The sequence below is a fragment of the Arachis stenosperma genome, chromosome 1 (genome assembly GCF_014773155.1).
Source record: "Arachis stenosperma cultivar V10309 chromosome 1, arast.V10309.gnm1.PFL2, whole genome shotgun sequence".
NCBI lineage: Eukaryota > Viridiplantae > Streptophyta > Magnoliopsida > Fabales > Fabaceae > Arachis > Arachis stenosperma.
The window spans coordinates 7,138,631-7,150,575 of NC_080377.1; the positions used below are offsets into that span (position 1 = coordinate 7,138,631).

The 11,945-nt window shown below is 35.6% G+C and overlaps 3 protein-coding genes across 9 annotated transcripts; 2 read left to right on the top strand and 1 right to left on the bottom strand.

The window, feature by feature from the left end:
* Nucleotides 1–1,466: 1,466 nt before the first annotated feature.
* LOC130940232 (pentatricopeptide repeat-containing protein At3g09060) lies at nt 1,467–7,680 on the top strand. Of its 7 annotated transcripts, none has more exons than XM_057868337.1 (6): nt 1,467–1,859; nt 3,500–5,944; nt 6,050–6,248; nt 6,637–6,758; nt 6,851–7,035; nt 7,132–7,680. In XM_057868337.1, the coding sequence occupies exon 2, from the start codon at nt 3,620–3,622 to the stop codon at nt 5,705–5,707; it is 2,088 nt and encodes a 695-aa protein (XP_057724320.1). In that variant the 5' UTR covers nt 1,467–1,859; nt 3,500–3,619; the 3' UTR covers nt 5,708–5,944; nt 6,050–6,248; nt 6,637–6,758; nt 6,851–7,035; nt 7,132–7,680. The 7 variants fall into 7 exon arrangements, with proteins under 7 accessions (XP_057724320.1, XP_057724328.1, XP_057724336.1 ...); XM_057868345.1 differs by having other exon boundaries at nt 6,851–6,938; XM_057868353.1 differs by having other exon boundaries at nt 6,050–6,758; nt 6,851–6,938; nt 7,208–7,680.
* Nucleotides 6,570–7,471, bottom strand: LOC130940274 (uncharacterized). The gene is made up of 2 exons (XM_057868379.1): nt 7,121–7,471; nt 6,570–7,013 (listed from the first exon to the last, which is right to left on the bottom strand). Exons 1-2 carry the CDS (start codon nt 7,469–7,471, stop codon nt 6,570–6,572), a joined length of 795 nt encoding a protein of 264 aa, XP_057724362.1.
* A 1,501-nt stretch (nt 7,681–9,181) lies between the features above and the next one.
* Nucleotides 9,182–10,589, top strand: LOC130974379 (probable protein S-acyltransferase 14). The gene is made up of 3 exons (XM_057899249.1): nt 9,182–9,391; nt 9,863–10,078; nt 10,344–10,589. The coding sequence occupies exons 1-3, from the start codon at nt 9,182–9,184 to the stop codon at nt 10,587–10,589; spliced, it is 672 nt and encodes a 223-aa protein (XP_057755232.1).
* Nucleotides 10,590–11,945: the final 1,356 nt, after the last annotated feature.

The window sequence follows — 11,945 nt, forward strand, 5'->3', positions numbered from 1 at the left end:
GTACTGGTTGAATGGTGAGAAAAGGTTTCAAAATCTTTTTTGGTGCGATGGCACAAGTCGTTATGACTACAGTGTATTTAGAGATGTGCTGGGATTTGATGCAATGTACGGTCAGAACAAATATAAATGTCCGTTGGTAATATTCTCAAAGGTGGACCATCATATGAGAACGGTGGTATTCGATTACGCGATTCTGAACAACGAAAGTGAAGATAGCTATGTGTGGTTGTTGATGCCATTTCTAGAGGCAATGAAAGGAAAACTGCCGAAGTCCGTCATGACGGACGGGAATCTTGCAATGAAGAGTGCGGTTGGAACAGTTTTTTCTGGTGCACATTATAGGTTGTGCAGCTGACATTTGTTAAGGAATGCCACTGCTAAGGTTGGACGGTTGGCCTTTCTTTGGAAATATCGTTTATGCTTGATGGGCGATCTAGAGGTTGACGAATTTGAGATAATATGGAAGGTCATTAATGATAATGCTGCAAATGCTTGCTTCTAGGTGAGGAGAAGATGATCTAACCCACCAGTTCAACGTCACTGCTATCATTGCAACACAAACAATCCCAAGAAACCAAATTCTAGCTTTTCGCTATTGAAGAAGAAAAGAAGAAGAAGAACGATAGTGGAAGTGTAGAAGGCGAATGAATTTCTATATTTGATCACAAACTGTTTTTGATTCATATGTGCACTTATATGCATGGTAAAAAATAGCCATATCAACATTCCATGAGGTGAGTTAGCATAAAAAATTATCCTAAAAATTACTAATGTCCAAAATTGAATATAAAGGATCTCTATAATAAATTAAAATCTCAAAAGCTAAATTGAAAAATTACGTGAATCTGATTGATCAATGCGAGAATACCAATTCAACCGCAAATCGATAATAATAACAATTCGATTAGACATGTGAAATCGTCAATTAAAAAATCGAGTAATTATTCAAATTAGTCTCTAAGAATTTTAAAAGTAGATATTTTAGTTCCAAAAAAATTAATACACAGATCAATCTTTAAGGTTTTACTCCTGCAGACAAATAAGTTTCCAGTTCATTTTTCGACAGAATAATTACTCAGATTAGTCCCTAAAGATTTTAAAAACGGACATTTTAATCCCTAAAAAAATTAATGTACAAATCAATCCCCAACGTTTTTCTCCATTAAATATAACAGTCCTCAATAAAATAAAATAAAATAAAAGACAATTGAAATTACGTGAATTGAAAGAATCTCTATAATAAATTAAAATCTCAAAATCTAAATTGAAAAATGACGTGAATCTGATTGATCAATGCGAGAATTTTCTCCCTACTTTAATAACGGAACATTGGAATTTTTCTTTGGGCTTCATAATTTGTTCTAAAAATCGAATTAGACTGATTGGTCAGACCAATTCAATCACAAACCGGCAATAATAACAATTCGATTAGACATATGAAACCGTCAATTGAAAAATCAGTAAAAAACCGTGAACTGACCGAGAATCGGCCGGTTTGAAGGAAACGGCGTGGTTATGCTTATTGAATGTGAACCTTCGAATGAAGTCTTGCCTCCCTCTCACTTAACTTCTCAGTTCTCACTCACTCAAGCAGAATTCTGAAATCTGAATCACTCCCCATCTCCAACCCTAGCCCCTCTTCGAGCCACTGCCGCTGCCCGTCCGTCGAGCCACTGCCGCCGTCCGTCGCCCGCATCCCTTCTCCCTTCGTCCTGTTCTTAAAGTGTCCAACCCCTGCTCTCTCCTTCCGCGAGCTCGGCCCATCCGTCGTCTTCATCTGCTCGCCGTCCTGCTCGCCGTCGTGTGGTCGGTGTCGTCCGTGGCATCAACGCACTCTGCCCAGAACCCCAACTTCGAAGGTTGGTTCACTGCTCACTTCTTCTGCGTTTTTTTATTTATGCCCTGTTCAATGATTATTTGAATGTTGTGTGTTTTAACTTTTTATTGAATGATTATTTGAATGTTTTGTGATTTTTTATTGAATGAACTCTGGTTCTGCTGTGTTGCTGTTTTGTGTGTTCTTTATTTTTTATTGAATGATTATTTTGCTGATAATTGATTATTGAAGGTCTTGTGATAATTGATTATTGATTGTCTTTTGATGATTGATTATGATTAGTGATGTGCTGCTGGTTTTGCTGTGTTGTGTTTTCCTATTTTGTAATTTAATTATGCTTAGATTGTGATTGTCTTGATGAATTCTTTTAAATATATATTTTGCTTTTGCTGTTGTTGTTGTGTTGATTCATAACAGTCTGATTAATTTTTCATGAATTCTTTATTCCATGGGAAAAGGAAGATTAAGTTAAGGTAATTAGACATATTGTTTGTGTCATAAATCATAATTTCTTAATACATTTCAGGCTGATGTAGAAAAAATTGTGTTTAGACTGTGATTGATAGAAGAAGAAAATATGAACAGAGCTTAAAAACTGAAAAAGAGAATTTTGTTTAACCAATCTTGAACTTCTTAGTAAGCTAACCAAAAATATCTACCTAATAACTAAGTAACTTTGTTTAACCAATCTTGAACTTCTTGACACTAGTTAACTGTCCAATCTCGCCGTTGTCTCGCCGCCTTCATGCTGCTCGCCGTCGTCCTGCTCTCCGTCGCGCTGGACCCCTGCTCAGAACAATACGTTTTTCTTTTTATTCTCTGTTCTGATTTCTGAAAGTGAAATCATGGATAAGATTACAGGGGTTTTGTTTTTATTGAAATTATTGATAAAAAATTGCTTTGCTATCCTGAAGTTTTTGAATTTATGGCTCTGCTGTTTTTGAATTTTTGTTGATGATTTATTGATTTCAGGGTTTTTGTTGATTATTTTTGTTGTTTTTGAATTTTTGTTGATGATTTATTTGATTTTTGGTTTTGTTGTGCTGCTGGTGTTTTTGATTGTGTTATGAGAGCTGCTGTTTTTGAATTTATACAAATATTTTCCCCTTGTGGAAGCTTATGGCAGGAATTGTGTATATTGTAATTCTTCCTCAATGTTCCAGAGGCCTTTGCTTCAAATTTTAGGGCCAATGTTTCTGACTTGGTTAGTTTATTGGTTTTTTAGTTTATTTGTTCTCTATCCCTTGTAATTGTTACTTATATCTATGAAGAAAAAAGGTGAATGCATGACCTGTTTCAAAGTCATGCTGATTATCAGTGATTATATGTACTGCATTTTTTTGTTTGATATTAATTAATTTTATAAGATTTAATTTACCTGTCTATCTTTCTAAAGATGGTTTACACGACTCAATTTATGAATTTTCATCATTTGAAAACACATTTGATTGGATGCTTAGAAAATATTTAATACTATCAATGTATTAACTATTAAATAATCATGTTCTGTAATTTTATATTATAGCAATAAATATGTTCTATAATTTTTATTGTGTTGATGATTTATTGATTGTTTTTTATTGTGTTGATGAGAGTTGTTCTATAATTTATTTATTATTTTATTCTAAAATAGTTTTTTCGGTTGAACTATGGTTGGACTAGTGATCTAGTAAACCAGTGATTAGAGCGGTTCGATGACCGGTCCGGTTCTTAGAACCTTGTGTAATTCTCTCACGGTTCTAAACTCCCAGTTCTGTCACACAAACACACTCTCTTCGTGCCATGGTGGAGCTCCCCAAATCCCTATCACCCCGCCGACTTCTTCAGCTCCTCAAGTTCGAGAAGGACCCACGCGCCGCCGTAACCCTCTTCCACTCCGCTATCCTCCGCCCCGGCTATACCCACTCGCCTGCCGTCTTCCACCATGTCCTCCGCCGCATCGCCGCCGCTGACCCCTCCCTCCTCCTCCTCCCCCACCTCCCCCGTGTCATCGACGCCATTCGCTCCCACAACTGCAAGTGCACCGAAGACGTTCCTCTTACTGCCATCAAGGCCTACGCCAAGAACTCAAAGCCCGATGAGGCCCTCCACCTCTTCCAGAACATGGAGACTCTCTTTGGGTGCACCCCTGGAGTAAGGTCTTTCAATACTCTCCTCAATGCATTCGTTCTGTCCAATCAATGGGATCGCGCCAACAGGTTCTTTGCTTATTATGAGACTGTTGGCGTTGAGCCGAACTTGGAGACTTACAATGTTTTGATGAAGGTTTTGTGTAAGAAGAAGCAGTTTGATAAGGCCAAAAGGTTGTTGGGTTGGTTGTGGGAGAAGGGTCTGAGGCCGGATAAGTTCACTTATGGGACTTTGATCAATGGGATGGTGAAATGCGGGGACTTGTGTAATGCATTGGAGGTGTTCGATGAAATGCCGCAACGAGGCGTGGCAGCTGATGTGATGTGTTATAACATGGTCATTGATGGGTTCTTTAAGAAGGGGGATTCATTGAGGGCAAAGATGACCTGGGAGAGGCTACTGAGTGGGGATTCGGATGTGTATCCAAATGTTACAAGCTACAATATTATGATCAGTGGGATGTGTAAGTGCGGGAGGTTCGATGAGTGTTTGGAGATATGGGAGAGGATGAAGAAGAATGAGAGGAAGCATGATTTGTTTACCTATAGTTCCTTGATTCATGGGTTGAGTGAGGGAGGGAACTTGGATGGTGCCAAGAGGGTTTACAAGGATATGGTTGGGAGAGGGATTCGGCCAGATGTCGTTACATGTAATGCCATGCTTAATGGACTGTGCAAAGCTGGGAAGATTGAAGAAAGTTTCCAGTTGTGGGAGGAGATGAAGAAGTATGGTTGTCGCAATGTAGTAAGTTATAACATATTTCTCAATGGTTTACTTGAAAACAGGAAGGTGGAAGAAGCATTATCGCAATGGGATGCTTTGCTTGAAACAGATTGGGGCACGGATTCTAAAAGCTACGGAATAGTAGTTCATGGTTTGTGTAAGAATGGGTACCTGAATAAGGCTTTAAGGTTGTTAGAAGAGGCTGTGCAAAAGGGAGGTGATGTTGATGCCTTTGCTTTCTCCTCAATGATAAATGCGTTGTGCAAAGAAGGAAGACTTGATGAAGCAGCTGAAGTTGTTAGTGTTATGGATAAAAATGGCTGTAAATTGAATCCTCATGTCTGCAACGCAATAATTGATGGGTTTATCAAACATTCTGAACTTGACAATGCTATTCAATTCTTTCGCGAAATGAGCATCAAAGGTTGCTCACCAACTGTTGTGTCCTACAATATTCTTTTAAATGGATTATGTAAAGCAGAAAGATTTATTGAGACATATGATTACATTAAGGAAATGTTGGAGAAAGGGTGGAAACCAGATATTATCACGTACAGCACCTTGATAGATGGTCTTTGTCAGAGCAAGATGATCGACACAGCCCTTAGGTTGTGGAATCTGTTTCTTGACTCGGGATTTAAGCCGGATATCAGAATGTACAACATTGTTATCCATAGACTTTGTTCTTCTGAAAAAATGGAGCATGCTATGCAGCTCTATTCAATGATGAGACAGAAGAATTGCATTAATCTTGTGACCTACAATACCATCATGGAAGGTTTTTACAAAATTGGGGACTGTGAAAAAGCATCAAACATTTGGGCTAACATCTTTGAAGATGGCCTTCAGCCAGACATCATTTCATATAACATCACTCTTAAGGGTCACTGCTCTTGGGGTAGATTGACGGAGGCAATTAGGCTGTTGGATCATGCTTTGGAGTGCGGTATTTTCCCAACTGCCATTACTTGGGATATACTAGTTAGAGCAGTGATTTTTTATGAGGCTTTAACTTAATTTTGGATATCAAATACAACAAAAGTAATCAAGCTTTCTTCCATTCCGAGTGGTTGGCTATGCCTACATGAACAGACATTGATGGAGTTTTACACTGACTGATTAAGCACCCATTCTCTTCCATTCTGATTTGAGACTGACTATGTAAGATTTGCATTACAGTACAGCACAGTCAAACTTTAAATTATTTTGTCAGCTCACACTTTTTCTTTCACTTGTTGAGTACATCAGCTACAGGTAATTTTTCTTCTTTTCTTTTTTTTTTTAAAAAAAAAAATACAAGCATAATTTTGGTTTCCTACTGGCAAAAATTTACATATATGTCTGGTGTTTTGGGTCCAGGCAGTTATAGCTTAGATGCGATTCAGCTTGTAAACAAGTGGGACCTATGGTGGAGTTGTCTGAACTATGAACTCTGAACTGAAAGTATCAAGTGTTTGGTTTGTGGGATATCTGAATTCCTCGGGTTTTACATGAATTGGTTTATTTCTTTATGGTGGCATCAAGAGGTTCAGGCAAAGACTACTATACTTCATTACTGGTACCAGCTTATTATGATGTGAATTAGGAAATACCCTGTATGGCTTTTCATTTCTTGATTAATGATTCTAAATGTACAGTTCCAAAAGCTATGATGATAATATATATATTATGTAAAGAACTTCATGAGCATCACATGGTAACTCTGTTACTCTGGGTTTGGTGATTATAGTTGTATCACCGAAATCAGCTACTGTTGATGCCAAATCAAAGCCGTGTGATGTTATCAGTCCCAAGTTGTAAGCCCTCACTTGGGTTTATTGCATCACACACAATGCATCAATGGTATTACCCTTGCAGTGAATCACAGTAAAATTGAACTTCAGTTATTTTCCTCATTGTTAGTCTTTCTCGTTCTCCCAGTTTCCGATGACATGTTTTGTTCATAGATGAACTGAGAAGTTAAAGCCACAAGAATAGCGAAAAGAACTGCAACCTTTCTCCAATCAGTGGAGGATGAAACAGCAATAGCCTTGACTATTCCGATGCCCAACAAGCCAATGAAGAAAAGGTAAACATACCGCCTGGCTTTTCCACCAGCTTTTTCTCTAGTTAAATCTTTGATCTTTTGTGCTTCCACCTTAGCTTGTGCAATATCAACAGGGGCCTTCTTTCTGAGGTTCTTGAAGAACAAGCCTTCATTTCTGTCGTCCTCCATTTGAACTTCAAATTCCTTTAGCTCGTTTTCACGGTTTGAAATCTCTTGTCTGTTAAGTTCTGTAGATTCTTCGAATTCTAGCATTTTGCGCTCTATGTTTGCTGTTATCTGCTAACCACAAAAGAATAGTGTAAGCGGATAGTTACTGAAGTTCTTTTCTTATGGATTTTCTTTCACGCTAAGCATGATTTATGTGGTTTAACTAAATATCATACTCTGGCATCAGCTTCATCTAATCCCTTGAGGGCCTCTTCTCCAATTTTCTCAAACTCAACTATGGCTTCTTTGCCAAATTGGGTCAGATATGCGGACCGCTCGTCTACATAATCCATTAGGCGGATCTTTTGAGCTTCAAGCATGGCAATTTGTGCTAGCAACTCTTGTTGGCGAGTATCACCAGGTTGGGAATCAGACTCGTTAGACTTGCAGCGGCCGAAGATGGGACTTCTTTTGTTTTGGAGGAGCCCTGTGCAGTGGATATCATACTTGCTATTGGTAGGACTGAAAGAAGGATGAATGGCTTTGAGGGCAATCATCCTTTCGTTACCGTGAAGGTATCTATTCATAACTCATAAGGTTGAAATAGAGAAAATTAAATGAAAGGGGGAGAAATGGGGTGCAACGTCTTTTGAACCTTTTGTTCTCTGTACATTATCCATTGAAATAATGATGGTGATGTTTTTGTCCAATATAAAAAGGAATAGGATGCTCTAAATGCCTTTTAGTTTGGTATGATCTTGGGAAATTCTATTTTGGTCGACGAAATTTCATTTTAGTTGTGCATGGGGATTCTAATTTCTAACCTATTCAGTTTTGGACATCATAGTAATTTTTGGGTCATTTTCGATTCTAACTCCTTATGGGGTGTTGATGTGGCTATTCTTTACCATGCTAGAGGTAACCAAAACGACGTCAACCAAAACGACGTCATTTTGGTTTGGGTCCATTGTTGCAGCATTATCATATATAATGATGGTAACTTTTGTTTTTTTTTTAAGTATTGATTATTTCATATAGATAATATAATTTATATATACCGATTCATAGACCCTGAACCTTAAATTATAAACACTAAATCATAAATAATTGGTAATAATCGCTAAGATATACATAGTTAATAAAAATTGTATGTAGTAATGGAAAAAAATAATGTAATTTATATATACCGATTAATAAGCCCTAAACACTAAATACTAAATTATAAATAATTGGTAATAATCGCTAAGATATACATACATTAATAAAAATTGCATGTAGTAATAAAGAAATAATATAATTTATATACGCCGATTAATAAACTATAAAACGCTAAACCCTATGATAAGGCAGAGTATGAGATTTAAATGAATCTTAATTGAGATAGAATTGAAAAATAAAAAAAATGAATAAATGGTAATCGGTAAAAAAAATTATATTATTAAATATTATTTTTAGTATTTTTAATATTATTATTATTATTATTATTAATACTATAATAAAACTAAGAAAAAAATTAATATGTTTGAATGTACTTTTTAAAAAGATTTTTTTAATGTTTTTCTTTAAATTTACAAAAATAAAAGTAATTTTATATTTGATATTTTATTTAAAAGGATCTTTTTATTTATCAATTATATTTGAGTAAAATAAGATAAAAGTATTTTTTGTTCATTTATTATGTGAAAAATATTTAAAAAAATCTTTTTAAAAAAGATATAAATTGTAATTTTTTAAAAAAAATTAAAAATTTTTTTAGTGCTTTAATTTTGAGTAAAGGACAAATAGGTTCCTAACCTTTTTTTCGCGGATATTTTCGTTCTAAAAAAACGGAAAATACATTCATGTCCCTGATCCCTGTAAAACGTGGACATTTTAGTCCTTTAATTGAATTCAGGCCGTTGGACCCGACGGAAAACTCTGACCTGGCAAAGGTGGCGCTGACCTGTCCGTTACGGAGTCCGTGGCAGTGAGCTTTTGGAAACTGGACATATAAGTCCCCAAATACAAAAATGACGCCGTTTCGTTACCTCCCCCAATCTTTTAAATTTTTCTGTCTTAATCCCTCGTTTGCACAGAAACGGCGAAGTGAATGTTGTGGGGAGTAAACGAAGAAAGAAAATTCTTCGTGCCATAGCATCTGAAGGAGTATCATCAAGCTGGAGAAGAAGTGGAGGTAGGGGAAGAGAAGCCCAGTTCGGTGCGAAGAAAGGATCGCATTATGATTCTGGGGTGCCTCCGATTAATGGAAAGTTAAGATCTTTGGTGTTGAATCGTGGTGGGATTGTTGCTCCTCGATTATGCATAGATCTAGAGCTACAATGACTTGGAACGTGTTCAAGTTCTGCACCGCCCTCAGAGGCTTAGGTTCGATCATGATACTTTCGATTTTTGGGGTTGTTGGTGTTACTTATTATGCTGTTGTTTTGACCAATTACAGTCCTGTGTTATCTGCTGGAGGCCTTGATTGTCTTCTTGCCATCGCAGTGTTGATCTTGTTTTATGGTTTGGTAAACTTCAATTCCTAAATTCCACATCTTTTGTTCTTTTTTACCTTTAAAATTGTGTTTGTTTGAATTTGAGCTAAAGCTCATTGAAAATGTGAGTTTTTTTTAGCTCAGGATGAAATGTTTGCTAATTTAATTTTGGAACTCAGCTTGTTATGATTCGCAATTAGCAAATGGTTGTTACTTAGGAATCGATATGTTGGTACAGTGAATGGCTTAAACTGTGTTGTTTGGTAGATGAAACTAAAAAGTTGAGCTTTTGGGAAGAGAATAGAATAAAAAGTGCTTGTTACTTTATTAAATGGAACCCATTTGTATAATATCTTCAGCTTACTGTTGATTTGGAAACCCTGCATCAGGTTGACAAAAATGTGTTTAGCTTGTGTTTTAATTTATTTAGTTAGTTAGATGGATCAATGAAGTATCTTAGCTTAAAAATAATGTAATGATTGAAAATTGTTTGATGATATGCATTTAATTATGCTATTGTGGAGTTATTTTTCTATCGTATTTACGAATTTGGGAAGTGTGCCTCCAAACTGGAGGCCTGCAATTGATGAAAAAAGAGGAGAGGATGATCCGTTGGTTGCCTCCGAGTTTGATAATATGCAATCTGATCCTTCTGGTCAACGTGTTTGTTACTGCCGGAAGTGCAACCAGCTCAAGCCGCCTCGATGCCATCATTGTTCAGTTTGTGAGATTTTGGACAAAATCTTCCATATTTGTACTGCCACATCAACGCCGAGCCAGGATGACGTCTTTTTCATTTTCTATTTTTTTATATCTTAACACTTTCATAAGCTGTACTAATATAGAACATAGAAACACACACGATACTTTGACCTTCTTTATTATTTTGAAATTTCTTTTTCTATTGGATAACACTGAAATCTGAAACCGATAAAAGTTTTGCCTATTAAAGTTGGATTGTTGCTCTTATTTTGGACTGTCATAGGGGATATTCATGCACAATAATGTTAGACTGATGTGGATTGAAGGAATATCATCAAACTGGGCTTCTCTTCTCTCACCTCCACTTCTTCTCCAGCTTGATGATACTCCTTTAGATGTCATGGCACGAAGAATTTCCTTTTTCTGTTTACTCCCCACAATATTCACTTGGCTGTTTCTGTGCAGACGAGAGATTAAGGCAAAAAAATTTGAAAGATTGGGGGAGGTAACGAAACGGCGTCGTTTTTGAAAGAATTTTCTTTCTTCGTTCACTGCCACGTGGATTCCGTAATGGATGGGTCAGCGTCACTTTTGTCAGGTCAGAGTTTTCTGTCGGGTCCAACAGCCTAAATTCAACGGAAGGACTAAAATATCCACGTTTTACAGGGGTCAGGACATGAATGTATTTTTCGTTTTTTGAAGATAAAAATGTCCGCGGAAAAAAGGTTAGTAACCTATTTATCCTTTACTCTTTGATTTTTAAAAAAAGATGTTTTCTTTTTTAAAAGTAAGAGTGAAACTTGAACCAAAATCTCTAAGAGAGAATAAAAAAATTATACTATTTAAGTTATAATTCGTTGCAAAATATATTAACTAATCCTACTAATTAATATATGTATATGCATTAAATGAATGAATTTTTTTTTTCCCCGGTGAAGAAATGAAAGGGAGGTGGAAGGGAATAAGTAGAAGTGGAAGCTGGGAATGACACGTGGAAGAGCGAATTCGATTGTATAATATTTTTTTGTTGATCATAGTATTTTTTAATTTGATAGGTTAAGAACTAATTTGTTGCGAAATAGAACTTTATTTAAAGAACTTTTGCTGACCAATAAATCATTGCATACACAAGACAGAATTCGAATGCTCGATATTTACTTAAACAGACGAGTTAGCTAATCCAATCCAAATTAGTTCTAATTTTATAATTAGTATAGATAGATAGATTACCTACCCTTAATTCCTTTTTAAATAATCACACATGCATAACACTAGACCAAAAGAAAAGTGAAATATGGTCCCTTTATTCTCCCTCATTTGAGTCATATATAAAGGGTTAAGTTGTTGAATGGTCCATCGTTATCTAGCATTGGTATTGAACGGTGAGGATTGTGTAGTAGCCGTTGTTACACGTACTCTCTCACACCTTAAATAGCATCTCTAACCCTAAGTACTAACCTCATATACAATAAATATAAATAAATAACATAAATATTAGCGAATTATTAAAATTTATTATTTTTAATTATTAAATTTATTTTTTTAATATAATTCTTTTAATTTAATAATTTAACAATATATTTTAATTATATATTTTTAAACCCTAATAATTAATTAATAATTAAAAATAATAAATTCTAATATTTTTCTAACATTTTTTAATAAATAATATTTTTTTTAATTTCCAAATTTCATTTGTAAGTTCCATTGTCTTAGTCATAATCAGTTAATCCTTGTCTTGTTTTGGAGGCAAGATTAACAGGCACCGAGTGGCCAACCCCAAATGTTTTTTTTTAAATAAAAATAAAAAATTATAATAAAAATTGTGCTTAATTTTTCGTGTGTGAATTATTATTGTCTCTAATTTTATATCTGTCTCGGAAGT